Here is a 26,729-nt window from a genome sequence, read left to right as displayed (position 1 = left end):
GAAGGAAATGGCATTATACAACGTTGTACAGAGACATTATGCAATCAAACACAACTGGGGCAAAAGTCAAGTCTATTGCTCAGGTGAAATACAGTCCTGTTCACACATGAGTTTGAAGGACGCAGAGGAACGGACCATTCAAGGGTGGTTAGAGATCAGCGTCCACCCGATGGACCTCGATCATCAACTCCAATCATCTTCAAAAAGGGTTCAATAATTGCTCGTCTGCGCTCCTCGGATGCACGGCGTTCTTTCTCTTTCGATGGTATCGAAGCAGTAGCAGAAATAAGCACGCGTGCAAAGATGGATGATAGGGCAGTCTCCACAGCCTGTCTGCGCACTGCGGAGGGTTTTGTGGCTACTGGGTCGGTGGTAGTAGTAGTGGATGTGCTGGTAGAGCGGTTCTTACGGCGGAATGTGCCGCCAGAGATAAATGCAGCAGCAGAAGCTGGTGTGGGAGATTTTAGTTCCGCTGGTTCGGATTGTTTATCCGCTGATTCATTAGACGACTCCTGCGTCTTTCCGTGCTTTGAAGAAGACGAGGATGGTCTTGGTGCGGTCGATGGCATTGGGGCAACCTCATTGGCGATACGAGCAAGCATAAAGGTGACAAATGTGAATGAGACGCTGTGTGCTGGGGAGTACGCGAGGTTCTCGAGTACCCAAGCCTGGGTTTCTTCCCAGTTCAGAGGCGGTGCTCTCGATTTCTCGCGTGCGATCATTTGTTGCTCCATGTCTTGCCATACTGACGCGGTGACAATGCCATCTCTAAGTGAATTAAGGAAGGTGAGAAGGGTCTCGGAGAGGATCTCCAAACGGTGGAGAGATGGGACCTCGGGTGCAAAGACTGATGTAAGAGACCCGTTGGTGTCAAGGGCTTCATAGACTAAGACCAGCTGAGCAGCGCGATCCTGCGGGTCCTGGAGGGTCCACGTATCTGGCTGGAATGGCCATGAAGCTCCAGAGGGCTCTCTTGTCCATGGTGCTTTATGCTCCTCGGATTCACCATTGGTCATACTCCATTCTGCCACGGCCCGTTCTGTCAACTCAGATACTGCTTCTGTCAATCGGAACAGCTCTCGGGGTGCTGATAAGCGAACTTCGGGGGATTTGTCCGCGCAGGATGGATGAGGGACGTCTGATTTGGCCAAAGTGCGAGCACCCTCTTCTGGCATACAGGTTAATTCATCCACAGAGAAACCGAAGCTGGTAGGCAGCCAATTCCCGAACACAGAAATGAAATGATCACGGCCACTATCCACGTGGAGAACTAGGATCTCTTCTAGTTTGACCTTTCTCATATTGAGCAGCCTGACGTGTTCGATGTCATGGACGCGGGCTGTGATATCAACATTTGCCACTTCACCTGGGTGCAGGGTACGGTTCCCAGTCGAAGACGCAATTGCTTCACCATCGTGGCTGGTGCTTTCGGCTGATCTCGTAACATGGAGGTCAAGCCACTTAGGTTTTTCGGTATCGGAATGCCGGTCTGCGAACGAAAATGTCGCCGAGGTACCGCTAGTGTTGGCAATGGTCAGGGATCGGTGAACTGGCAGATGGAAGGCGACATCCCCGAGATCGACAGCATTTGGATCTTTGTCCCCATGCTTCTCGTTGCCATATCTGTCCACCACAACAGTAAGACCCGGTCGCGCCTCGTTCTCGGCCTTGTCCAATTCGCGGGCTACCTCTTGGTGAACCTTGGCTTTGAGTTGGGGATTCACCGCATCAAAGGTCAAGGTGAAAATGGCATCTATAGGCTTGTGATCCGATGAGAGAATACCTTGGTGGGACAGGTAGTGGTCTAAATGGATTGCATCTTGCGATTCGTGTGATGCAATCGAGGCTGCATACTCTTCGCCTTGGTCTTCGTCTGAGATGTACTCCTCTCCGCTCTGTGCACCGTCGGTATCAGGGTCATATTCAAACAAGACATTGTCGTCGGCGACGGCCTTATCCAATCCGCGCGCCTTCATCTCCTCATCCCTCTTTCGAGCCTCCGCGGCTTCCTGGTCCAGCTGCTCGTGTTTTAGCTTATCCCGGCGGGTACGGTATAGAATACGATCACACCAGCTGGGCCCCCGATACTTTTCGCTAGAGTCGAACGTGGCCACACTTCCAACGTCGTACTTGTACGTCGGTAGGAATGAAATATGGCCTTCCCGCCATCCCTTGTGGAAGGCTGTCCCCTTCCTTTGCTGGAGTCGCAGTTGATCATGAGGAAGCAAAGAGGAGATTGTAGTTTGAAGAGATGCCGGGTCGTTATGAGGATCGATTTCTTCATCGGTGACGGGATTCGTGTCCTCTTCTTCGAGGGCAGACGGGTGCGGCTTATCTTCATCAGAATCGGTATTTGACTCTTGATCATGGGCTGCGGCCTGTTTCGCCTGGCGCGCTTTATCGTATGCATTGACAGTGTGACGGGCAAGTACCTGACGCACATCTTCACCAGGAATGTCATCGAGGCGATAGTTAAGGTCACCAAACCAGAAAATGAAGTCTTCATCTCCGATGGCATCGCCCGACTCATCAGATGCACCAATATCGGACTCGATTGGCTCAAACCTAGTGCGTTGTACAATCTGAGAAGAATCCCAATTGCGACGCTCTACGCTGTTTTTGTCGGATCCTGCTGCCAGGTGGGAATTCACAAAGACCAAACGAGTCGTCTCGCCCAGGACAAGACGTGTTGCCACGGCACCCTTGTTGCCCATATAACCCATTAGCCCTGTGCCAACAGAGGTACTGCTGACAGACGAGATGCTCTCGTCAATTGCAGGCGATGCATAGATTAGAAGTAACAGTCCGATCAGCTGGATCTCGGAGACGAGCTTATATCCCTTGGGCAATGCTTTGTGTACCGCTTCCTTCCATCGCTTAGATGGTGCCGGGTCCGCGTAGGGTCGCAGTGCTTCTGCTGGAGAGGAGACATCAACAATCTCTTGCAGGCCTAGTACGTAGAGATCGACCTCTTCGGGGCTGCAGTGAAAGGGAGCAGTCTTGCCCTCGATTGAGTCTGGGCCTTCTCCCGGGGCAAACTTCGAACCAGAGAGCTTCTCGGACACCCCTTCGCCTTGGACGAACCACTTTCCAATGTCCTTCTCGGTGCCGGAGATCGAGGCAACGTTCCATGTGCCAATTTTGACTCGGATATTGCGTTTGCGCGTGTACTCCGCTCTTCTTTTTCTCACGGCACGCGAAAGTGATAGGACATCGAGTCCTGGGTGCTCAAGTTCTTCCGCGGATTCCGACTCGTGGCCCCCGTGCTCTGACGCTGTCGGCGACGACGTCTGCTGTGAGTTCGCGCTCATGTTGGAAATGAAATGTAATTGAATCAAAGAAATGCGAAAGCTCTTTGCATGTCTTGAAAGTGTTCAGGTGTCTATTGGCATATATATGGTGGCCTGGTATATGCATAGGCAGCTGGTGTATCGGCTTGCGGTTCTTAGATACGGCCGGGGGTGGTGATAAGCTAGGAGGTTCGTCACAAGTGGTAAACAAGGTGACTATGATTATTTTCAGGTGAATCGAGAGAAATGAGAGGGTCCGTTGTAGGTTGCGACAATAATCCGATCATCGCATCGTAGAGGTCAAGGTTCCCGGGACTCGTGGCGTCATCACATGAGGGTGCGAGAACGTGACTGCAAGATACCGTAAAAGAACGAGCCGATTGCCAACTAGGAAGCAAAGTGAACAGGGCTACGAGTCGCAATTGAAAAAGAAGAAGAAGTTTGAAGAATGGCGGGGAGCTCAGGACGGAAAGGCGGAGCTCAGACGATGACGATATGCCGCTCACCTCAGCGCCTTCCACACAACACACTCTCTGCACGCAGAAATGACCTCTCGCAAACCCCGACGCCAGAACAATCACACTACAACCGACTATGAATCAGACACTGCATATTATTCAGACATGCCGCAAGCTGCACCCCCGCTCCGTTCCAACGAGGAACTGAACCTCTCAGTGATCCGCCGCCACAAGCCCTCCGTGACCTCAATCCTCTCTCTCGCCCCCTACGCAGTCGTCTACATCTTCAGCCCAACAAGAAAACAGTGGGAAAAGAACGGAATTGAAGGGACCCTATTCGTCTGCCAGCAAACCCAGGGCGACCTAGGCGAAGAACGCTACAGCGCGTTCGTGCTCAATCGGCGCGGACTCAACAACTTCGACCTCCCTCTAACGGACGGCGAGAATGTCGAAATTACCGACGATTACGTTATTCTCAAGGCAGACGAAAGCGCCGAAGGCGAAACAGGTCAGAATGGCATCGCGGACCCCTTGCACCCACAGAACATCACCAGCAACAACCAGAGCGGCAACAACGTCCGCATCTACGGTCTCTGGATCTATTCCGAGCCGCCACCGAACTCGACCGCCGAGGCTCGCACCATCAATGCTGAGATGATCCGCGAGTGCGCTACCCACGCTGGGCACAGTATGAAGCTCGCCCGTGAGCGTCTTGAGGCTATGCGCCAGTCCAATATGCATTTTGCTGCCGCTGCAGCTTCGACACAGCCCGCCCCGCTGGAAGAGATTCAGTCCAGTGTGCCCATGGGACGACAGGTCTCATTGAAGGAATTGTTTGGTCAACAGCGCGCTCAGGATGATGGGTGGAGTGTGCGTGCGCATCATATTAGCCCCGAGCAGCTGGCTCAGCAGGGTGGTTATCAGAATATGATGCATCAGCATATGTCTGCTCCTCATCCGCCGCCACAGCCGCAGGCAGATGTGCTAGGTGATCTATTTCGGAGGGCGGGATTGGCGTATCAAGGGAATGGACAGGGATAGTAAGGCTTCGATGCTTCGTTTCTTTGCTCTTGATCATTTGTTTACAGGGCGCTTGGATTATGTGATTCCTACTGCACTTGGATGACTTTATCATCTACCATCTGGGAATGGGCGTAGCTATTCTTGAGATACCCGTTACGATCTGCACCAACGGCGAAATTCATGGTCTTCAGTTCTCACTTGCCAAGTAAACGTGTAATATGTTCATGTTTTTACCATCTAGGTAGATTCTCAGCCCACAATCTGTTTAACCATCTCCGCAGTCTTACGGGCCATGATATCACTATGTTCTACAAAGGTCAGCGCAGCAAGACAAAATGAGAAGCAAGACTCACTCAGACAAAAAGCATGTGGCAATTCCTCCTCACAAACCAACATAGTCGGTCCCTGCCCTTCCTTACGCCCCCGCATCGCAATAATCTCGTCCCTCGTCTGATCAGCGACCCAGTGATCTTTCCGTCCAAAATAGAAGAACAACTTGGTAAGAGGCTCGCGCGCCGTTGCGGCACCCCAGACATCATCACTCCACTTATCAGAAGTGATAGTGCGCATTTCATCGGCAGCCATATGTCTATATAGACAGTTAGATCATAAGGAAAACACCATATCATAGAACAATAGAACATACAGAGCCTGCCTCACACCACCAGAACTTCTTAAAAGGGAACAAGTCGCATCCAACGCATGAGACGGGGGATCATTCATAACAAACCGCACCAAAGCCCGCAAAATAGATGCCGGAAGCAGCAATGTGAGCAGTCTCGCGAAGAACCCGACTACGGCGGCGAATCGAGGGATTATTGATAATAGGGTCTAGACAGGTCCCGGGATTAGCCTAGTGCAAGACCGTTTTAAGAGCAAACCAAACAATACCGTCAATTTTCGTCCAGACGCTGAAGCCGCAATATCGATAACAGTAGGGAAAAGCATCGCGCCGCCGATAATATCAAAGTCGCGTCCCTCTCCGGAATTAGCCTCGCGATGGCGGCGTAGGATTTCCATGGCGATATATGCACCAACAGAATGTCCAATTAGAATGACTTTCTGTTTGCTTCCAGTGGCAATGGGATTGATTCGCATAAGGGTAGTAAGTTTCCCTTGCACGAAGCTGATCTGATCTTCAAGGTCTAAATCCAAATCCCAATCGTCGGACTGGCTCTTTTGGACTTTGCTTTCATGGCTAGATGAGTTCTTTTCATCATTGAGCTCGAAACCGCCGAGAGAACAGCCGTAGATTTGAAATGAGAGTGGATCATTTCCATTGTCATTCTCATTCTCTGGGGTTAGATATTTTGATAGGAGGGATAGGAATGGGTGGTAGTAGCCGATCAGACCTGGATTGCCGGAGATGAAGAAGATTGTTGTTTTGGGGGGTTGGACTGGGTTTGGATTGGACCCTGTGCTTGTGCAAGTGCAAGTAAGGAATGTGTCTGGTGTTATTTCTGGCGACATCTTTGGGGGTTCTTTAGGTGTAGCTGGGGTTGTCGGTTGATGGTAGGGTAGGGATTGGATGGTCTCTGGCTTGGTAAGTGGGGATCCGGATAGAGTAGAGATCAGCTGGGGTATTACAGTATCTGGAATGTGGCTTGATCATTGGTTATTGATCATTGATTAGATTGGGGATCATTGTATTGGGATTGGGCCCGTTTGAATTGGAGAAGTTGAGGTCGAGCTCGGCTAGTGGATCCAAGTCCCCCATGTGAACATCTACTGTCGGATATAGTTGCCGCCTCGACAGACAACAAAGACTTGGAAAAGACGCTAACAAAGAGATCCAGAGTATATATGTCTAGTCGAGGAGAGCTCTATGTGGGATGTTTGCCGATGTTTTTCTGTACCGCCTGACAAGGGCACATATCTTCCAAGCCTTACTATAAGACACACTACAGAACACCAAGGCAAGAAAGCAAGAAGATTGCAGGATATATTGCCACACGATCCGACTCCCCTGGTCGTGGTCTAAGCCCAACCAGAAAAAAAAAGAACAAGAATAGGCCACCACAAGGCCAGTTCCAATGCATTGCCCAGAGACGCCATGTACATCAGCCATTCAGTCCCGCTAATTCGGGACACGAGAGAAAGAAAAACCACATATGGCCAGGCGAAGAAAAAAGAAGAGCAGCCTTCAAAGAAGAAAGAAGAAAGATATCGCCTGAAGAACAGCAAGCAAGAGATAACAATGGGGGAAACCCGCAACTGTATCTGGTATCTAGGTCATTGGAAGCAAAACACGAAAGGCTGCTTAATCCAGGGAAACAAAAACGCCCGGCTTATGGGTAATAATTATCCACCTTCGTTACCTTGACTCTCGCCGCGGTTCTCCTTTCCATTATTCTCACTTGTGATGTCTGTGCAATTGTCGCCTTCTGACGTGGGGGATTTGGTTGTTGATCCGATGTTGATGGCGATTCTCTTGGGCGCAGCGGTGACACTGCTTAGAATCGGTGTGGCTCCTTTGTCTGCCAGTGATCCGATAGACATGGTCTTTTTCCGATTCAATATCCCGGCGCCGGAATTGCTGCTTGTGGAGCTTCTGCGTTTGGGTCCAGCGGAGAGTTTGATCAGCTCGTCGTCGTCTTCTTCTTCGCGTCTGCGCTTCTCTGCTAGTCGTTCCGGCGGAGGAGTTTGAGCGGTTGGTGATGCCGCTGGGGCTTCTGTGGGGTCCTCGGGTTGGCCAGTCGCTGGCTGGGCCTTGGCAGATTGCTCTGGACTTTCTGGTTTGGTGTCCATGATATCTTCGTCGTCATCGTCCGGGTAGTCAACCAGCGACTTGACAGCCGGAGAGGCAGATCCGTTTGGAGGCCCAACAGTGATGGTTCCACGGTCCTGAGACCACTGTTTCTTGTCAGTTTCTTTTGTTGTTCATATAATCCAAAATTCACGTACCTCGTCTTCGTCATCAGACGTGTTGAAGTATTCATCTTCAGCAGCGTCCATTTCCCTTACTCCTTGCCAACGTTGGCCGTTCATGGGAATCCGTCGAGGGGTGCTGCCTTCGTCCTGGCTGAACAGTGCCGAGTCAGCCTCGGCGCCGTATCCCTGCCCTTGCATTTGGTCATATCGAAGGATTAAGCTTTGGAAGGTATCAACATAGGTGATGCTTTCGAGCTTTTCACGATATTTCTCGACCACGTGAGTGATGAATGGCTTGATGTTCTCCTTCTTGATAAACTCGAAGAGCTCAAGACAGGCCGAGTTGAGTAGGTTGTCCCGTGGCATTGTTTCATAGACGATGTCAAGGATCAATCCAAATGTGTTGTTGTGTGTCATGAGAGCTTGGTAGAAGGTATCTTGAAGACTGATCAGGGTGCGGAAGAATTTGAGGGCGACTTTATCAAGATCAGTACAATGGTCCAAGCTTAGATGGAAAGGGCTACTGACTCAGCTTCAGGTGTTTCTGGGGTACCCGCAGGAGCTGCGCAACCTGAGGCGCGAGGGATTCGCTCTGGATGGAGTTGCGCGTGCGGAAGAGGTGCTGGCGAACGAAAAAGGTGAGGATATCAACAAGATGCGAGTAGAGGGTGACTTCTTGGAATGTCAAATCATTAACTAGAGAGATGTTAACAACTTCTGCAGGCCCAAGAATTCTGGATACTTACGGGTTGCGCGATTCGCAAGCTGTTTGAGGGGTTGGAACAGCCGCTTTGAAGACTCATCGAAATGCTGTTGGACAAATGCATCGGAAAGAAGATTGTTAGTGCGGACTTTGAAGTAATCGGGACCAGCCCGACCAAGCGGGTCCTGCAAGGGAATCTGGGGATCAAGGAGAACCTTGATGGCATCGGCTAGTTGGTTTTTGACACCAAGGTCGGTCTCCACGTGGAGAAGATCAATCAAGGTGTCAGTGAGAGGGGTCTTCTTCTCGTTTACAGCCTTCAGCATGTACCCTCTCATCATGACCGGATCGTGATCCAGCAGAGCGACAAGAATATCAATGCCTGTCGTGCGCATGGCCGGATTCATGTGCTTCACGGCAAAGGCAATCACAGCGAACAGGCCATGACTGATGAAATTGGCGAACAATTGGGCCCGCGATTGGACCTGCAGGTTCTTCGCAATGCCAGCGCACTGGTGAAGGAACTGCACAGCATCATCCTTGCGCCTCGCGTCCATGTTCCTCGGGTCAAAGACAGAGAATAGCTCTCGCAGAAATGGGCCGTTCCCTTGTATATGATTCACAATTTCCATCTGATTGAAGAAGATCAACGAGTTGAGCACTGAGAATGTCGGGTCATCCAGAATCCGAGCCAGCACCACGTCTTTAAGGTATTGCAGCCTCCAAGTATTGCGAATCTTACGGCGAATGATCGGGTCCTTGATCGGAACGACTTCCTTGTATCGTGACTTGTCGGCGAGATATTGTCGGTGGTTTGCCTTGTGCGTGGGGAATTCGGGGTCATATTCCAGAGCTCCCACCACCCCCAGGATGACATTATCGGCGACAACAGTTTCGATGATGCTATTGTCATTCAAAAGGATAAGAGACTTCATAATGTTGCAAAGACGGTGCAGGTCGATTAAGCTTTCCAGATCCTCAGCCATTTCAACTAGCGGGACCAACTTCGAAATGTATTCGTCGCGAATGATGTATTTAGATAGCGCATCTCGACCGTTTTGTGTCATACTCGCGGCTCGTACAATCTGTTCGATCTCGGGGAGGTGGCCAAGTTCGGGGGCTGGTAATACGATGGATTGATAGCTTTCGAGGTCGTCGGACAAGGCATCATCTAAAGAAAGTTAGGGACTATCAGGCTCGAATGCGCAACACACTTACCAGTAGGCAAACTGAGAAGATGTTGTTGGACGGCATTGACAAAGTCCCTTTGCGTGGTCAGCTCGCGCGCGCGAAGATTTCACCCAGCTTTCTCACCAGATAACAGCACAACCCTCTGCCTCCTGGAAACTCAGCGCCATATCCGTGCCATTCGGCTCTGTCCATACGATCAAAGTCTCTGGTCGCGTGATACAGACGTCAGCAAAAACAGATTCTTCCGGGCGGAGATGGCGGGATAGAAACCTTGCTGCTTTTGGTAGCCCTCATCCTTGCCTATTTTCGTTTGAAGCAAGATGCGGTTGGGTTGATCTTCAGATTCGACGAATATTCGAGGCTCCTCCTAGATAAATCGCGATCAGCAGGTATTGATGGCGATGGCGCTGATGCGCGTCGGGGTCGCGCGATGAAATATCGGTGCGCGCATCGCGCCAACTTACCCCCATGATCTGACCCGTGCAGAAACCGGTTCCCCGGTCAAACCAGTCATTATCCCTCAGCTCGTAGACCTTGACTCGTTTGCGACCGTCGGGCGGCTGTACTTCCAGCGCCATGATCCGGAAACAGGGAGAGGCGTCTCGTCACTCCGGGCCACAGCTGAGAGTGCACCCGAGAGGAGAGCCAGAGAAGGCGAAAAGTAAAAAGTAAAAAAAGAGATGACCCAGATTGTGAAGAGGATGGCGGAAAGAAGGAGGGTGGAGATCCCAAAGATGATGAAAGAGTCTGCGGAGGGGATGACGATCGGGAACTCAGGTCCACCTGACGGCCTCGGCAGGTTCACTTCAAAGTCAAGATTTGCCCTGGGAAGAAGGGAGGGAAGAATTTAACACGCGACCGGGAAGAAAGTGGGAACTTCCGGATCTTCCAGAACTTCTTTACTGTAGGCAGACATCCATAACCTAGATAGGTACCTAGATAGCTACCTAGGTATCCCGAGTCTATGCTATCTAAGCTACAATGTACATGTAGTGACATGTTAAGTTAGTTAACATAACCTAACTTGCATACTAAGAACATACAGTATGTACCTGTCTGCTTATACTTTTACTCTGCCGAAATTAGGCTTCTTTGTGGTCTTCCGTGATCGGCGAAGGGGGAACCTTCTCAGGGGTTTCGGAATGGCGTCAGTATACACCTTAGCTTACTACATGCATGTACAATAATATATGTACTACCTTCAGACTACAACTGTGTAATCGAATTTAAGATTCGTCTGTAAATCTATAAATATTCGCAAACCCGCATGGATCTCCACCTAAACCTACCATTACTCTGGTACATGCCCTAGTATGCCTGGTACGTGCGAAGTACCTCTCATTCCGGCAGCTCTTCGGCCTCAAGTCAAGTCACTGCCCCGTACCTCTGCTTCCAAGCCTTCCAGATGCTGACATAATCACCCAGATAGGCATTGCCGCTGCACAGACCCTTACCGCCTCCACTAGCCTGGCTCTTATTGGCCAGTGCTATCGACATGGCAGATTCTTATCGAAATGACCCGATTAGGAAAGGTTCCAGGCCTCGGCGCGCTTTTCTAGTCTTGATAGATTTTTCTTCCCGTTCTCACTTTCCTGTGTGACGGTGTTTACTGCCTTACACGAGCGACTTAGGGAGTTTTGCGCTCGTTTACCTTTTATAAAGCTCCCTCTCCAGCAGCAGAAGTTACCCTAGACTGCGATCTGCGGATATCACAACCCCGCTTTCACGATTTTATGTTCACCATGTCTGAACCGAAGGACCAAGTCACCGTGCAAGAATCCACTGTGGGCGAACCTGCTCGCACGAGCTCTTCTGCTCAATCACTGCCCAAGGATGCTGCGGTGGCAGTTACGCCGAGCTCTTCCCGGGATGAAGAGACTGAGCGCCCCGAGCAGCCAGCGGACCAGATTGATGAACTGAAGAAGGGTCGCCTGGCATACTTTAAGACCAAGGAGTTTTACATTGTCCTAGTTTTAGGGTGAGTTCTGTCCTACCTCTCAAACTCGGAACTCTGTTCCTAATTTGTCTACAGCCAAATCCTCGCCATTGCCAATACTGCGACGGGTACCTTTACCACCCTTCTCGGTCAAGAGAACTGGTCAATCACCGCGTTCCAGACATTCCTTAACTATGTATTGTTGAACGCAATCTTTACTCCCTACACGATGTACCGTTACGGCTTCAAGGGCTGGCTCCGATTGGTTTTGCGTGACGGCTGGAAATGTTGGTCTTCTTGATCCCCGGCAACAGTACCCTGCTAACATCAATAGACATCATTCTTGCTTTCTGCGACGTGGAAGGCAACTACTTTATTGTGCTGGCATACAAATACACAACCATGCTGAGCGCACAACTAATCAACTTCTGGGCCATCGTCGTGGTCGTGGTCCTCTCGTTCCTCTTCTTGAAGGTTCGATACCACATCTCCCAAGTCCTGGGTATCCTAATTTGTATCGGCGGCATGGGTATCCTCATCGCATCTGATCACATCACCGGCACCAACGGCGGAGACATTTCCCACGGCAACCAGCTAAAGGGCGACCTGTTCGCGCTTCTAGGCGCAACCTTCTACGGCTTCACCAACACTGGCGAAGAATACTTCGTCAGCACGCGTCCCGTTTACGAGGTCCTCGGGCAGATGTCTTTCTTCGGTATGATCATCAACGGTGTCCAGGCTGGAATCTTCGACCGAAGCTCTTTCGCCACTGCCCACTGGAACGGCAAGGTCGGCGGCTACCTAACTGGTTATACTCTCTGTCTGAGTCTGTTCTACTGTCTCGCCCCGCTGCTCTTCCGTCTCTCGTCTGCGGCCTTCTTCAACATCTCTATGCTCACTATGAACTTCTGGGGTGTTATCATCGGTGTTGAGGTCTTCCACTACCACATCCACTGGATGTATCCGATTGCCTTTGTTCTGATCATTGTTGGTCAGCTCATCTACTTTATTGGTCGTCGGGTCCTCGCTGAGGCTCGTAAGCCTTGGCTCGGATCGAACCAGGAACGTGGTGTGGTCGGTATTTTCACTGCGAAGAGGAAGATTGAGCATGCAGTTCCTGCTACTACTGGTTCCAATGATCATTTACGTGATCATGTGCAGACTCCTGCGGCAAATACCAGCTCTGTCTGATTTCGTTGGGAATGATCTTTTTTTCCTTTTTTCTAAATGATCTACACAGAGAATGAACGGGACGAGACAGATAAACGACGATGTCTTTTGCTTTTTGGGGTTTGTTACACATTAATCCGTGTCATCGCGACCTTTGAAAGTTGCTGTGTGCTCAAGACATGTTATAATGCTTAATCTAAAATAATACGTTGATTAGAGCCACTTTTCATCTGACATCACTGTAGTCAATAGTTAAACTTCAGTAAACGATACTATGCTCTGCGTACGATCTTCATCTACCCAATGATTACGACGTATGCGTAAGTGGACAGCAATTGCTGAAAATCATACATTTCCACCAACTTGAACCTAGAATATATCCCAAGATCTTGGTACACAATTTGCTTGATATACAATTCTGTTCCTAAATGCATCCCCTAACAGCGAAACTACCGTCAATTGCATCTCACACAAAACAGCATATATCTACCTACGCACCCCAGACCTTCCTCTAGAAGTCAGGCAGCAAGCTGGTGTGGTGACCGCGGTGGCCGTGATGGGTGTGATGACCGAGATTACCATGATGGGCTTTAGGAGCTCCAGTGCAGGCAGAGAATGCAGCCTCATCGGATGATTCATCTGCGGGAATGCCAGTGGGAATGGCGGAGGGAATGGCACCTTCAAAGCCGGTATCGGCGCTGCCAGAGGCGGCGGGGACAACAGGAGCAGCGGAAGCGGCAGCAGAAACGACAGGAGAGGCGTTTGAGGCTTCGGATGCGGCGTCTGAGGAGACTTCGGATGAAGCATCTGAAGAAACACCCGATGCAGCACCGGAGGCGGCAGGAACGGCAGCAGATGAGGCAGCAGGAGCCACAATAGAAGCGGCCTCGGTAGAGGCGCTAGCTGAGGCGTCAGAGGAGGCGTCAGAGGAGGCGTCAGAGGAGGCGTCAGAAGCGACGTTGGAAGAGGCGTCAACGGAGGCAGTGGCAGTGGCAGCAGCAGCGGCAGTAGTGGCAGCAACAGAAAAAGTATCAACACTCCCAAGACTCAAACAAGCAACACTAATCTTCTTAGTACTCGACGAAGAAAAATCATCAACAGCCCGCGACAAATCCCAAGTCATACTAACATAAGGCCAGCAAACGCGGCCATCAGACATAGTCACCATATCACCAGCAACATAAACATCCTCACTAGAAATGGCCTCACCAACCTTCGCACCAGTCGAATCAACCTGCTGGAAGAAAGTACCGGCAAAAGTACCCCGGCATCCCATAGCAATGAAATCACAAGTAGGATTCGAGATCTCCTCCCAAGAAACAACAGCATTGGCACTACCAAAGGTAGCAGCATGCGCATTCGAGCAATCATTCGATCCACTCGTCACCCAATTAACCTGGCTATCACCATCCTCAGTACCAACAACAGAGGTAGCCTGGTCACCAACCTTAGTATACTTATCCGAGAACAACGAAATAGCAACATTGCGCCCATTCGTCCGGTTCTGCACATTCGTATACCCACTCCCCATCCACGCATTCTCAGTAACATCCATCGCGCCACGCGACACCCAAGCAAAGATATACTTCGTAGTCTCAGCAAAACGCGCAAGCGCACTGTAACTACCAGACATACCACCCATAGCCTCACCACCGCCACCATTGGTGGTGTTCTCGTTCGAGATCTTGACGCCGTCGGTGCTCATACCCTGAGTCTTGGTATTGAGCCAGATAGCGCCCTGGTCTTCGGCGCAGATACTAGCGAAGGGCGCTGCGTCCGCGGCCTCGAAAGCAATACCCGTGTTGTGGCTGCAGCCCCAGGAGCTGGAGGCGCCGGCGATGGTTACCAGGGTTCCGTTTGTTGAGACGTATTCGATGCTGTCGCCGAAGTGGCCTGAGGCGTCGCCTGAGTAGTCGGTTACCACGAAGTAGGCGCCGTAGAGGCCTGCTTTTTCGGAGTAGACCAGGTCGCCGTTTAGGTCCGGCGATGCCGAAAGTCCGTCGGAGGTGTGCACATCTGGTCCACCCAGCCAGGTCTTGAAGGTTTGCTTGCCGCTGGTGTAGCGGTACAGGACTGGGACTGGGGTGTTGCTTGGTGGGGCGTTGGTTGTTCCTGAGGGCATGGCCTCGTTGGTTAGGAGGGCGAAGCCATCGTTGTGGGCGACGAGACCGCCGGCTGGGTTGGTGTTAATTGGTGTGTTTTTTTCGGGTGCGAGAGAGTTAGGGCTAGCATACCTTCCTTTCCGCCGCTAACGGTGACGGTGGTTCCGGTGGCTTTGAAGGTGTCAGGGTCCAATTGCTGGACGTGGACATCTGTCGCACTAGAATCAAGGTACGCGATATATGCGGATTTTCCGTCTGGCGAGACGGCGAATGGGGTACGTCGGTGATGGGGATATCCAGTCCAGTACGATGCCTTCACGGGGTTGAAGGAATAGTCGAGTGCCAGCACGTCGACGTTGGTTTTGAGGTTGGACTTGAGCAGCGAAGCTGAGGCGCCCAGCGCCGAAAGCAGAGAAAGAACGAAAGTCCCACGCATGTTGGGTTGATAGTCGGTGGCGCTGCCTGTCGATTTTCCTGGATGTCGATGGGATCTGCACACTTTATATCATTCTAGCTCTATTTAGAGATACGGATACGGACACGAACATCAACAAATTATCACACGAACTATCACATCATTGGCGACAGGTGGGCATATGGACAGTCTAATTGTCTGGTGTATAGTAGAAGCGGATGGAAAAGGTACATCATCCGTGCCTAGTGAAACACTGTTTTAACGCCATCTACTTGGAACACCCTCTTTCTCCACATCCATACTTTCTTGGCTGAGACTACCCCTATATGCCTCATTCCTTCCAGGTTCACTCATTTCGGTGTCTTCTCGGGAGGAAAGTGAATAATATTGCTCCAATGACAGGGTCATATCCGGCAGCCCTACATGTAAGCGGAATTAAAGATGAAACCGGAGAATTACCACCAGGTGCCACAGGGGTCTTTCTTTCTATTGTACATGTAGGTTCTAACATAGAAAACGCTTGGAATGGGCTCGAATCGGTCTATTTTAGCCGATAATCTAAAGACAATTAAAGTTAAGGCTTAGAACCATATAACCATACAGCCGACCCTTGCTATTAATCGTCATACGACTCTCAAATCTAGATGGATTAATGTCACAATATGGCGTTCATTAGCGCTATGATCTCTGTCCCTTTTCAACATATCTCAATTCACTATCAATCTTCGTCGGAAAGAGTTGCCTAAATACCTCGATCAACGTGCCCCAAAGGATGAATTCTCATACTATAATGAGGCCAACTATAATTCTAGAGCAAGTGAGGCTAACATTGCTACGCCAAAATAGCCAGATCATCGGTGTGTCCCACACAATCAAACCAAAAGACAGGGCACCAGATCCGAACGCGATATCAGAAACCAGAAAACTAGATGTCATATACCAAGCCAACCCATCAAAGTGCCGGTAACCAAAGGCAAGGCCAAGCAAACATAAGAAAGGAGAGACAAAGACAAGAGAAGATAAAGCAGAAGCCCAGTCCCAGTCCCAGTCCCAGTCCCAATCCCAATTGATGTCCATAGCAGTGCCGGAACGAGATCAAACGAAGCCAAGTAACCCAGTATCCCAGTCGAGGTATAAGTTAGAAGCAGACTCCAGGTGTTTTTACATCTGCAATGGCATTATATCGTTACCAAATCTCACCAACCGAACCATGGAAAAGAAAGACAAATTAAAAAAACAAGAAAAATTAAATCAATATCCAATCAAAATATCCGTTTTGAGCCGCGATTCGCCTCTCTCCTCCATAGCAGAGGTAGTAAAACAGGCAGACCAACGTCCCAAAAAAAACAAGTTCAATGTGCAGTTCCCGAACCGACCCCCAGAAAGAAGAACAAAAAACCCTTTGCATATCCGACATGAAAAACACCGAGAAATGACCCACGAGCTTCGAAAATAAGCGCCATTATTCCGACCATTCCGCACGGGCACCGGAGCAGAAAACAAAAAGCAAAGAAGGCAAAAAAGAATCACAAGATGCTGACCCGAGATACGAGAGAAGACATGATATGATCCACAAGCGGACACCATCCGCAGACACCAAAGAGGGAAAACCAAAACAGCACCCACAGTCCTTTCCCAAGCCAGCATGAACCAACCAGAACCAAAACATAGAAAAGCAAAACCGGGCCGAGCGCACCATAAAACAACCAGCATCCTTCTGCCAAATGATATGTACCAGACTCGAAAAAAATCCGTTTGTCAAATTTCAAAGCAATAAAAGGGTCCGCTTTTGTTCTCACAACGCCACAAGCAAGAAAAATGCCAAGTGCAATACGTCAATGCTCACTCGGATTGCGTTGTCGGCTTAGCCCCAGACTGATGCCTGGACGCCGAGTCCGCTCTTCGAGCCCCAGACACCGCTGCCATTGCTCCAGCCGAGGCTGACACCACCAGCCGGGTCCTTGGCTCCGGGTCCAACAGCAGAAGGTACAACCGGGGTTGGACCGGCGGACGAGGTACGCTCGGTGGCAGGACCAGTGGCCGGGTCAGCAGAGGTGAAGCCGAGACCCAGCGGGGAGGGAAGCGGGGTGGTCGACCGCTTGTTCAATGCTGGGTTGGAGGGAGGAGCGGTAGTTTGACCAGGGACGGGGCGGGAACCGATGGGGCCGACAGAGCCGATAGGGCCGGCGACGGGCTTGGACGAAGCCTGGCGGGAAGAAGGCGAGTCGGCACTGGGCGACGAGGTCGAGGTAACGGGCTGCTCGCCAAAGCCGGCGTTGATGGCGGAGCTAGGGGAAGAGGTGCTGTTGGCGCGGGAGGGCGACTGCAGAGCTGCGTCAGCGCTAGCGGCGCCAGCCTGGGTCAGGCCGAATGGGTCCACGCCACGGGGGGAGGAGCCGCGCACGCCGGATGATGGGGTGGCACCACCGGCTTGGCTATCGGGGCGCGCGTTATCGTCGGAGAAGGCACCAGGCGGGAAGAAGGCAGGGCTTTCGTTGCCGTACAGGGCGCGGTGCTGGCGGGCGAGGAGCTCGCGGCGGCTGTCTTCGCTCACGGCAGCTGGGCTGGTGGAACGATCGGATTTGCTTGCGGACATTTCGGCGAGGAGGCCTTGAAAGGAAGAAGAAAAAGTATTAAAACCCCGTGTTCACAAGAGACAACAAAAAGCCAAACCAAATATATTACACAAGGCTGACAAGATATGGACGAATATGAAATGAAAAAGCCGACGGGGGAATATAACGAGGCTCAAGAAAAAAAATGGAAGAAAAATCAGACGCTACCACGTACTTCGGTTGTACTGTTGTTCCTGGTGATAATTGCGGAGTTCCCTCTCACGCTGTGCCGCCATCCGACGCTTCGCCTGCATCATTTGTTCCACCTCGTTGGGACGACCCTGGTACCGCTGTGAAGCGTAGAAGCCCTGGGCATTGCCGGACGGGGGCATCCGCGAGCCATCGAACTCGCTGATCGAATGGTGTCGCTGGGGGCCACCACCCATGCGAGGGTCTGTCAAAGGACAAGTCAGAAACGCGTTCTGCGTGCCATTTGTACCCGCAACATACCGTAGTCAGGGTAGGGCCGGCCCATCATCATGGGCATCGAGTCCCGTCGAGGAGCATTCCACAGCTTCCCGCTCTTGACGAGATTGTCGATCGCACGGTCGACCTCTTTTCCAAACGTCAGCCATTGTTCATTGTGTCCATCATGTTTCCGGAGATTTCGGTTCGAGAGGCATCTCCAAAATTGAAATAGAAAGTGTATCCATACCGTCAAACTGAGATGAGAAGGCCGGGGAATCCTCGCGCTGGGAGACCGAGCTGGATCCTGAGAAATGTTAGTTGTGTGCGCCTCCGATCACCAAATTTCAGTCCATACCTGACCGGGAGGGAGGCACCGGCTGCTCCCACGAGACCTGGCGCGCAGCAGGTGCTTGCCAGCCCTGAGGTTCGTAGTACGAAGACATTGTTTCGAGAGAGACCGAAAGTGTTCAGGGGCAGAACGGCGCAGATGATCCGGAGGCGATCTGTCGAGACGAAAAAAATGTGAGTTCCGATCCACAACAAGTTTCAACCCAAACATAAACGTAAAAAAGAAGAAACACCGGGGTTTTTCGTGGGGGAATCCAGCAGGGTATTGAATATGAAAAATTCCCCGTCAGACTTGTGGCTATTCCCAAAACTGGAATGACCAAAATGACCGGAGTACTGTAGAGCAATCGCAAAGGAAGTAAACACTTACTAGGGAGGGCCTCTTGTGATTCTACCACGAGTCAACGAGGCAGAAGGGAATTTGAAGAAAAGGAGAGAGGGTCCCTATGGGGGTGTGGGTGTATTACCTTATAGAGGGGAGGAGGGGGTGTGTTTTTTTTTTTTTTTTCCTCTTACACGAAAAGGAGTCTACTTTTGTTGATGTACAACGTTGCTTTTTTATTATTTAACAAGTCTCTTAATAAGTCTTTTATTGGCATCTATATGACTGTCACCATACCTTAGAGACATCAGACAACATTGTATTCCTTTTTTCCCTCAGATATTCAACGCGGCAATTCCCGGCAACCCAAGTGTTCTTATTCGTCCAAGTCGGGCCCGGTCACCGGAGATTGGGATGTCTAAGCGTGCGCCCTAACGCTCGATAATTACTATTCTTTATTATTCTACGTTTTCTTTTTACTTGGAAGAATTCAACTGCAAAGGCTGTTCCCCACTTTATTGTGGACATTGACATTGTCCGGTACATGCACTTTTATATACCTTGTATCTTATATAAGACAATATTCCAGGCTCTATAAAACCACAGACTTTCAACCCCTCAGAACCGGATCCCGTCTGGCCACTGTACGATGATGCCAAACTGCAATAGGTCCCGCACGATGCAGTCAGCCTGCCAAGAGTCCCCTCTGGGCGAGGCGAATGTAGTCGGATCTGGAATATGATCTGCATGTATATCGATGTTCAATGGTCTGAACAAACGCATGAAATCACTATATATGGAGTATACATCGGCAAATAGAAGAATAGAAGTCAAGTACCCAGACGCCACTTCGAATCCTTCAACCCCAGCAATGCAATGCAATAGTAACATCCCAGAATACAGTTTGATGCGCTATGACCAGCCCATCTCGGTCAATTCAGGAGAGGTGGGGGACTTCATTTTATATTCTTCCGCAACGTCCGCGCCCCTCTGAACAAGATTGGCCCAAAATCCATGTACACACCCGGCTGCCAGTAAGCAGAATGTCCCCCCATGAAGATGTAAAGATGTGGGTGTGATCGGAGTGAATTGAGAAGAGGCATAGCTACAAGTATATCAAGATGCTGAGGAATATAATTGAACAATGAAAACTCACCAGCTTCCCCAGTAACCGAGGCTATACGGTTCAACAGCACAAACCCTCCGGAAAATGCGTCGCTAACACGATCCCGAACCTGCGTCTGCATTCAGCGTTACCCTGGGAGTCTAGAGCGTGGTAAAGATTCTTCCCCCTCGTCATACTGTACATGTACATGGGACTGTGCTCGGCCCAATCCAGTCCCAGTCATATTGGTCTTCCCCACGCGTACGTGAATCAAAGGCAGTGAGGTCATGGTGATACCCCTCCCAGCCACAGGCCATAGCTTTATCAACTCTGCTCGCCTGTTTTCTTTCCCCTCGAATGTTACAAAGAACTATGGGAAAGCCTCGTCCTAATGGAGTAACCGCCAATGTCAATGAACAAAGGCTACCGATCCCTGGCCGGTACTTGTATGGCCAGGACTGTGCAGGGGCTATTAGGCACAAACTCACAAGGTTCTTCTCGGAGTATCCCAGCTCGGGGAGCATAGACATGAAGCATCGAATAGCCAAATAACAAAGGATATGAATGCCTCAGGCCACAATCTGGATTAGGTTATAGTTGTGCACGTGCAAGGACCACGCGCGAGACGATCGCGGGGGGTTGAAGAATAGGAGAGAGCTAAGTGAGGGATAGACGTGTTTTATTTACTATTCTGGCCAAATAACAGCCTGAATAGCCAAGAAACTGCTATTCTTACTCTTACTCTTACTGTTAAAAGTCTGTGTTATCGATAACCCCCGTTATGGTACCTGCATGAATCCATAGCTGCATATATTAAGTTAAGGAGATAAATAGATAAATATGAGAGATTCAAACAAAGGACATGAAGCCCCTGAATACTGAGTATTCAATAAAAAGAGGGAGCTATTCCCCAATAGTGTTTCGACTCCGTGACGTTGACCCTATAATGAACTTCGGATTCTCTTCTCGCTGATCCTCTGATCCTCTGGTTCTCTGATCTCTGATCTCTGATCCAGTCTTTGATCCTCTGATCTTCCATTTATTCTTGATCTTTGATCTTATACTCGAATTTACATATGTTTGGGTGGCCTTAAAGGTGGACGGTCGGCAGTGTCTTTACCGCCGACAGGGGCTGACCTTTGATCATCTTCAACTCTCGAATTCCCCTCCTGGCAAGTCCACTTCTCACAGAAGGCTGGCTCCTACACATTCGCCTTTCTGTATACTGTTCCGTCGCATTCGCATACGCGTCCCTTGCTCTTGGTCGGTTTCTTTGGTTCAATTCAAGGAAACTCTCACTTTGACGTGACCTTTTTTTCCTCTTGTCTTATTCTCATCTCCTGGTCGAGGCATTGTCTTTTTCACTTCACTCTTTTCTCTTTTCGCCAGTCCCGGCCCGAGTCCCGGTATAAGTCGTCTTGCGACTGTGTCGAGATTGATTCTTCCGGTGTCTCACACATCCCACGAAATCCCTCGTGTCAACCCGTTCCTACTCGCCTTGCCCCGAACAAAAACGAACCTCACTAAATCCTTATACTGTGGTCAGTTGCCAACAGAGCAGACAGCGTGAACAGCGAGGGGTTTATATTGTGCGTGTTGGTGTGCGGGTGTGGACTCTTAACGATTTGCCGAGCCCGAACAGAAGGAACGCAACGCACAAGGACCGGTGAGGGTAGCTTGGGGGGAATTGCTATATGGTCTCACACATCGATGGGAATGCGAATCGTTCCCACCACGGTGACGTCCCACCGATAACGGGTCAGCCCTCCACGATGTCATGGACATCGCAAACCGACGCGCCCGAGATTGCAGCTGCTCGCCCTCCATTGACCTCGCACCAGTCGAATTCTCTTCCCTCCACCCCGTATCAACATGCGCGCAATCTCTCTTTACACTCTCGGTCGCCGTCCCCCGTCCGCGGAAGCACCTCCCCTCGATCCACACACTCTGAGGCAACACACCTACCCCCCTCTGCCCGGCAACCCCTCGGGCGATGTAAATATGAGACCGCCATGTCTGCATATCGAAGACGGATGCCGTATAGCTTGGGGGCAGATGTATTACCAGAGGAGAAGGAAGGGTTAAAGGAACACCTGGAGCCAGAGGAGGAGAAAAAATTGACAACGGATATCATGGACCTCTATGATCGGTTATTACCTTCTGCCGAGAGTGATGACCGAAGGCGACAACTGGTTCAAAAGTTGGAGAAGCTTTTCAATGAGCAGTGGCCTGGCCATGAGATCAAGGCAAATATTTTTGGCTCGTCTGGGAACAAACTCTGTTCCAGTGACTCGGATGGTAGGTGTCGGACTCGAAGTTGAAAGGAAACAATACTGATTTGGGCAGTGGATATTTGCATCACAACCAACTTCAAGGATTTGGAGCAGGTGTGTCTGCTGGCGGCAGTGTTGGCCGATCGTAAGAGCCCAATTGACATTGAACTGGCTGTGCATTGACTGACTTGGATAGACGGGATGGAACGGGTCGTCTGCGTGTCGCATGCGAAGGTCCCTATTGTCAAGATTTGGGACCCTGAGCTGCGGTTGGCTTGTGACATGAACGTTAATAATACATTGGCGCTAGAAAACACTCGTATGATTCGAACATACGTCGAGGTGGATGATCGTGTGCGACCATTGGCAATGTGCGTCAAGCATTGGACAAAGCGACGAGTTCTCAACGATGCTGGTAAGTAGTGCGCAACTGCCGCTTCGATGCGTTGACGTTGATACTAACGGGGTGTAGGTCTCGGCGGCACGTTAAGTTCATACACCTGGATCTGTTTGATAATTAACTTCCTGCAAACAAGAGAGCCTCCAATTCTCCCAAGTTTGCAAGCTCGTCCTCACAATAAGAGGATCACGCCTGATGGGTTGCTCTGCTCCTTTGACGACAATCTTGATATACTGACTCAATTTGGCCGGAAGAACCATCAATCCGTTGGAGAGTTGTTCTTTGAATTCTTCAGGTATTACGGTCATGAATTGGATTTTGAGAAGAACGTCATCTCCGTGCGAGAAGGCAAATTGATCAACAAAGACGCCAAAAATTGGCATTTAGGCATGAACAACCGTCTCTGCGTGGAGGAGCCTTTCAACACGTCAAGAAACTTGGGCAACACTGCCGATGATACATCGTTCCGCGGACTCCATTTGGAATTACGAAGAGCTTTCAGATCCGTTGCTAAGGGCGATATGGCAGAGTGCTGTGAGCAGTTTGAGTTCCCACAAGAAGAGGAGCGGACCTGGGAACGACCACCGCCTCAACCTCGGCCAACTCTTACTCCTTCGCTCCCGTCACGCGGTGGACGGGGAGGAAATCGTGGAGGCAGATTTGGCAACCAATCCTCGCGAGGTGGACTCGGCGGACGTCGAACGTCTAACACTGGAAACAAGGCAAACTTCCGGCAACCAAACGCCGGCAATATGCCAGATATCTCACTACAGGCACAACAGCAGGCCCAATATCTTTTGCATGACCAGCTATATCAGCAAATCCAGCTTCTCCAGGCACAGGAGCAGGAATTGCGGATGCAGCTGCACAACCAAGCATTGATCACTGGAAGGCCCCCACCAGTATTCATCCGACAGCCTTTCATCCAATTTCCCGTGCCACACCAACAAGATGTTGGCGATGAAAGCACACAGTCACGATCAGGGCCGGCCAGTCAATCTACACTCAGCCCAACACAGCGACAGCAAACATTCTACAACCCCAGTTACGCCGCAGTTGGCGCCGCTGGCACACAAGGCAGCACCACGAACCCTCCCTCCCCGTCGGCCGCTTCTGCTCTGCCTGATCTTGGCCGTAACCCTCGACGTGGATCTGTTGTCAATGGATCCCCCAAGTCCCTTCGAGCTCATTCGCAGCCTGCGCGCCCCCAAAATTCGCCCTCTCTTCCAAACTATATCCCCGTTTATACTATCCCACAACCTGCGGAGGGCTGGCCTAAACAACGGCCGGCTCCCGAATCATCAGAGGGTGGTGAAGGTAGCGGAGATGAGCACGCAATGCGATCAAACAGCCTTGCCAGCAATGGTTCGCGCTCGGATTCGGTCGATGAGAACCGGCCGCAAGAAGTTTTGAGTTATTACATGACTCCTCAACAACTGCAGGCCTTCCAGCAAGGTTCCATGATGTCACCGATGTCGACGCAAATGGGATTGCAGATCCCCAATGGATACTCTTATGTTCCCATCCAACAAGAGTACCGACAAGGATCGTTCTCGTCAGGCACTGCTCGTTCTGAGCAGAACTCAGCCCCCAAGCCTCCATCGCAGCCGGCCAAGTCTCCGCGGCCAATTGTGCCCGGTCCATTGATTGTCGATGGCTCGGTGCCTCCGAGCGAAACCCGCTCATCATATGCGTCGGATCTAATTGATCCCTATTCTGCCATCAGCCATTACACGTCGACCTCGGATGACCACAACATGAACACGCCTGCCAGCTTTTCGGACTCTTTGTCTCAGGATTACCAGGATTCTGGGTCCTTTGATGATATGGAGCACTCTACCGTCTTCACTCGGCCGTCTATCGAGACCCAAAAAGTGAACGGCGTGAATGGTGAAAAACCAAGCACAAATGGTCGGCCCGAGCTTCTCGCCGATCGGTTGCAGAACTACCATTTGTCAGCCGCCAAACTGTCTCAACAGCCTGCAAAGACAAGTCCGGAGCGACCAAAGAATGGCGCAGCACAGGGGACAAGCAAGGACTCTCAGCCTCGAAACTCAGGCACGGGTGACAAACCCGCTACCTCTGGACCGAATGAAAACCGGCATCAGACAACCAATTCGAAACGCCGAACAAATGGCGAGACATCAGACAAGACAAACGGCGTCAATGGCAAGGCCAAGCCCAAAGGCCGCCACGATGCGTCTCACAACACCGCCCAAGCTTCTAAAGACCGACACACCGACCACCCGCCCCGAAAGCCAGGCGGCCAGACCAACGGCACGAACGAGACAAGCCATGGCGGCTGGCAGACTACAAAGAAGAAGAACCGCAAAAACACCAAATCATCCAGCGACTCTCGACACGGTATCAACGGTGGCCCCGAGCCCCTCCCCGCAGATGAATCCCTGCGAAAAGGCGGCTGAACCCAAGCGTCTGCCGTGTATCGTTTCCTTCTCGCCATTCCGTTCCCCCCATATCCAAACACAAAACACAAATCCTATAAAAAGCAAGTAGACCTCCTGGTTTACTAACCCAACCTACCCATCCCACCAGCATACCACCTCGGCAGATCGATTGACAAACTGAGTAAACCTCAATCTCAATCTCTCCCGAAAATACAGAACGTCCGTCTCTCTTCCCCTCCCCACCCCATTTGAAGGATTGTACCAGAAGTAACAGGGAGGAATACCATTTGCATGCATTCATCATTGTCATTGTCATTGCCATTGTCATCGTCATCAGGGAGAAAAGAACAGAGGGTGGCCGGTACGCCTCATACGCATCGCGACGAAATGTTTTTCCGAAGCTGTTTGGAGTTCTTTTGTGTTTGAATAGGTTAGATCCAGGGCTCTTGTGTGTTTGTGTGCCTGATTGTGTGTGTGTTTTCTTATGATGCCATTTTCGATTCTCTTTTTTTCGGTCCTGGTTCTGTATAAAAAGAGATTAACTGCCCTTGTTGCCAATGAAGAATAACAAACCACAATTTTCGAAAAATTCGCATTTTCCTTCCTTTAATGCTTCTCTCTGCTTGCCTTTTGGTGTTTTGCTGGGCTTGTATATTGGGGTTTGAGGTATTTCCCGTCCATTTTTTTCCGCTTTGCTCTTTGCTCTTTGGCTTGAATGTGGATGTTGTGCTGTGTCTGTCTAATGGTGACTGGCCATATCTATATCTATATCCATATCAGTTTAGTATCGTAAAAAAAAAGAAAAGAGAAAAGAGAAAGAAGCACGATGGGAACGAACCTTTATCATCCTTTCTTCTAGCATCTCTGGTTTGAGGACTTGTTGATCTACACAATTTATAGCAGCTAGCGTTGACCCCAAAGAAACAAGAGGAAAGAAACAACAAATAAGAGAAAGTGAAAAAGGAAGACAAAAACCCATTCGTATAGGGCGTGTGTATTAGCGTAAGTGTACCTTGAAGAATAACCCGGAGTGAGGGGAAAGAGCCTTCTTTTTATAAGCTCTCATTTCCTGTCTGTTACTTTGCTTTTTCGTTGTTAGCATTTGCTGCTTGCTTCTTCTCTTTTGTCCGCCATTGCGCCATTCAGATGATTGTTGCCGTCATGGCTTTCCCTTGCTTTATGCTCGTGTGACAGTTGGAACGTTTATATTTTGATTTTGCAGGTTGCATTGTGCATTTTGTGGACGGTGGTTTGCTTTTTGGCTGTTTGCTTATTGGATAGGGGTTTTTTGCATATCTGATAAGGGGGTGTTTGTAGGTTCCTTGCAGAAGAGATTGGTGGTCAAATAAGGAGGATATGAAGCTCATAGATTGGGGTTGTAAATGATTTTTTGGCTTCTTTTGAGGGAGTAGTCATAATGGGGTGAAAGCGTTGATCTAGCAAGATTCGTATCCGGAAAGTATTGATATTGCATCATCTATCACTGAGATGACGGTGTGTATGGCATGTAATGTGGTATAGTACATAGTGTGCGAGTGTAGCACAGATCTCGCAATGTATCAGAAGTTAGAATACAAAATTAAATCACATAAAGGCGTTTGAAAGACAATAGGGCCGGAGGGGATATTAAGACGAAGGCCGAATGACAGGTAGAATCAACAATATGTTCACCAGAAAGGTAATGAAACGGAGGG

At 50.3% G+C, this 26,729-nt stretch overlaps 7 protein-coding genes across 7 annotated transcripts; 2 read left to right on the top strand and 5 right to left on the bottom strand.

Moving 5' to 3' along the window:
• Nucleotides 1-155: 155 nt before the first annotated feature.
• PENARI_c002G01248 (phosphatase family protein) lies at nt 156-3,311 on the bottom strand (the record flags this gene model as incomplete). The annotated part of the gene is made up of 1 exon (XM_022627214.1): nt 156-3,311. One exon carries the CDS (start codon nt 3,309-3,311, stop codon nt 156-158), a length of 3,156 nt encoding a protein of 1,051 aa, XP_022492312.1.
• Nucleotides 3,312-5,020: 1,709 nt separating this feature from the next.
• Nucleotides 5,021-6,241, bottom strand: PENARI_c002G12109 (bifunctional triacylglycerol lipase/ester hydrolase; the record flags this gene model as incomplete). The annotated part of the gene is made up of 4 exons (XM_022627969.1): nt 5,021-5,079; nt 5,191-5,360; nt 5,418-5,602; nt 5,663-6,241. The coding sequence occupies 4 exons, from the start codon at nt 6,239-6,241 to the stop codon at nt 5,021-5,023; spliced, it is 993 nt and encodes a 330-aa protein (XP_022492342.1).
• Nucleotides 6,242-7,072: 831 nt separating this feature from the next.
• On the bottom strand, nt 7,073-10,114 carry PENARI_c002G11658 (SMEK family protein; the record flags this gene model as incomplete). The annotated part of the gene is made up of 8 exons (XM_022627937.1): nt 7,073-7,624; nt 7,676-8,118; nt 8,171-8,338; nt 8,389-9,516; nt 9,564-9,610; nt 9,660-9,741; nt 9,807-9,903; nt 10,001-10,114. The coding sequence occupies 8 exons, from the start codon at nt 10,112-10,114 to the stop codon at nt 7,073-7,075; spliced, it is 2,631 nt and encodes an 876-aa protein (XP_022492246.1).
• Nucleotides 10,115-11,278: 1,164 nt separating this feature from the next.
• Nucleotides 11,279-12,663, top strand: PENARI_c002G08244 (DUF914 domain membrane protein; the record flags this gene model as incomplete). The annotated part of the gene is made up of 3 exons (XM_022627710.1): nt 11,279-11,514; nt 11,569-11,759; nt 11,807-12,663. 3 exons carry the CDS (start codon nt 11,279-11,281, stop codon nt 12,661-12,663), a joined length of 1,284 nt encoding a protein of 427 aa, XP_022492438.1.
• A 490-nt stretch (nt 12,664-13,153) lies between these two features.
• PENARI_c002G04686 (uncharacterized protein) lies at nt 13,154-15,180 on the bottom strand (the record flags this gene model as incomplete). The annotated part of the gene is made up of 2 exons (XM_022627458.1): nt 13,154-14,817; nt 14,877-15,180. 2 exons carry the CDS (start codon nt 15,178-15,180, stop codon nt 13,154-13,156), a joined length of 1,968 nt encoding a protein of 655 aa, XP_022492159.1.
• A 1,843-nt stretch (nt 15,181-17,023) lies between these two features.
• On the bottom strand, nt 17,024-18,625 carry PENARI_c002G10236 (uncharacterized protein; the record flags this gene model as incomplete). The annotated part of the gene is made up of 5 exons (XM_022627835.1): nt 17,024-17,769; nt 17,950-18,168; nt 18,225-18,329; nt 18,430-18,486; nt 18,538-18,625. The coding sequence occupies 5 exons, from the start codon at nt 18,623-18,625 to the stop codon at nt 17,024-17,026; spliced, it is 1,215 nt and encodes a 404-aa protein (XP_022492833.1).
• A 3,344-nt stretch (nt 18,626-21,969) lies between these two features.
• PENARI_c002G02293 (uncharacterized protein) lies at nt 21,970-25,053 on the top strand (the record flags this gene model as incomplete). The annotated part of the gene is made up of 4 exons (XM_022627292.1): nt 21,970-22,255; nt 22,304-22,375; nt 22,427-22,645; nt 22,703-25,053. 4 exons carry the CDS (start codon nt 21,970-21,972, stop codon nt 25,051-25,053), a joined length of 2,928 nt encoding a protein of 975 aa, XP_022492304.1.
• Between the last annotated feature and the right edge of the window lie 1,676 nt (nt 25,054-26,729).

This window comes from Penicillium arizonense (genome assembly GCF_001773325.1).
Source record: "Penicillium arizonense strain CBS 141311 chromosome Unknown PENARI_contig002, whole genome shotgun sequence".
In the NCBI taxonomy this organism is placed as follows: domain Eukaryota; kingdom Fungi; phylum Ascomycota; class Eurotiomycetes; order Eurotiales; family Aspergillaceae; genus Penicillium; species Penicillium arizonense.
The sequence above is the reverse complement of the archived record's forward strand: the minus strand, read 5'-3'. Positions and strand labels throughout refer to the sequence as shown.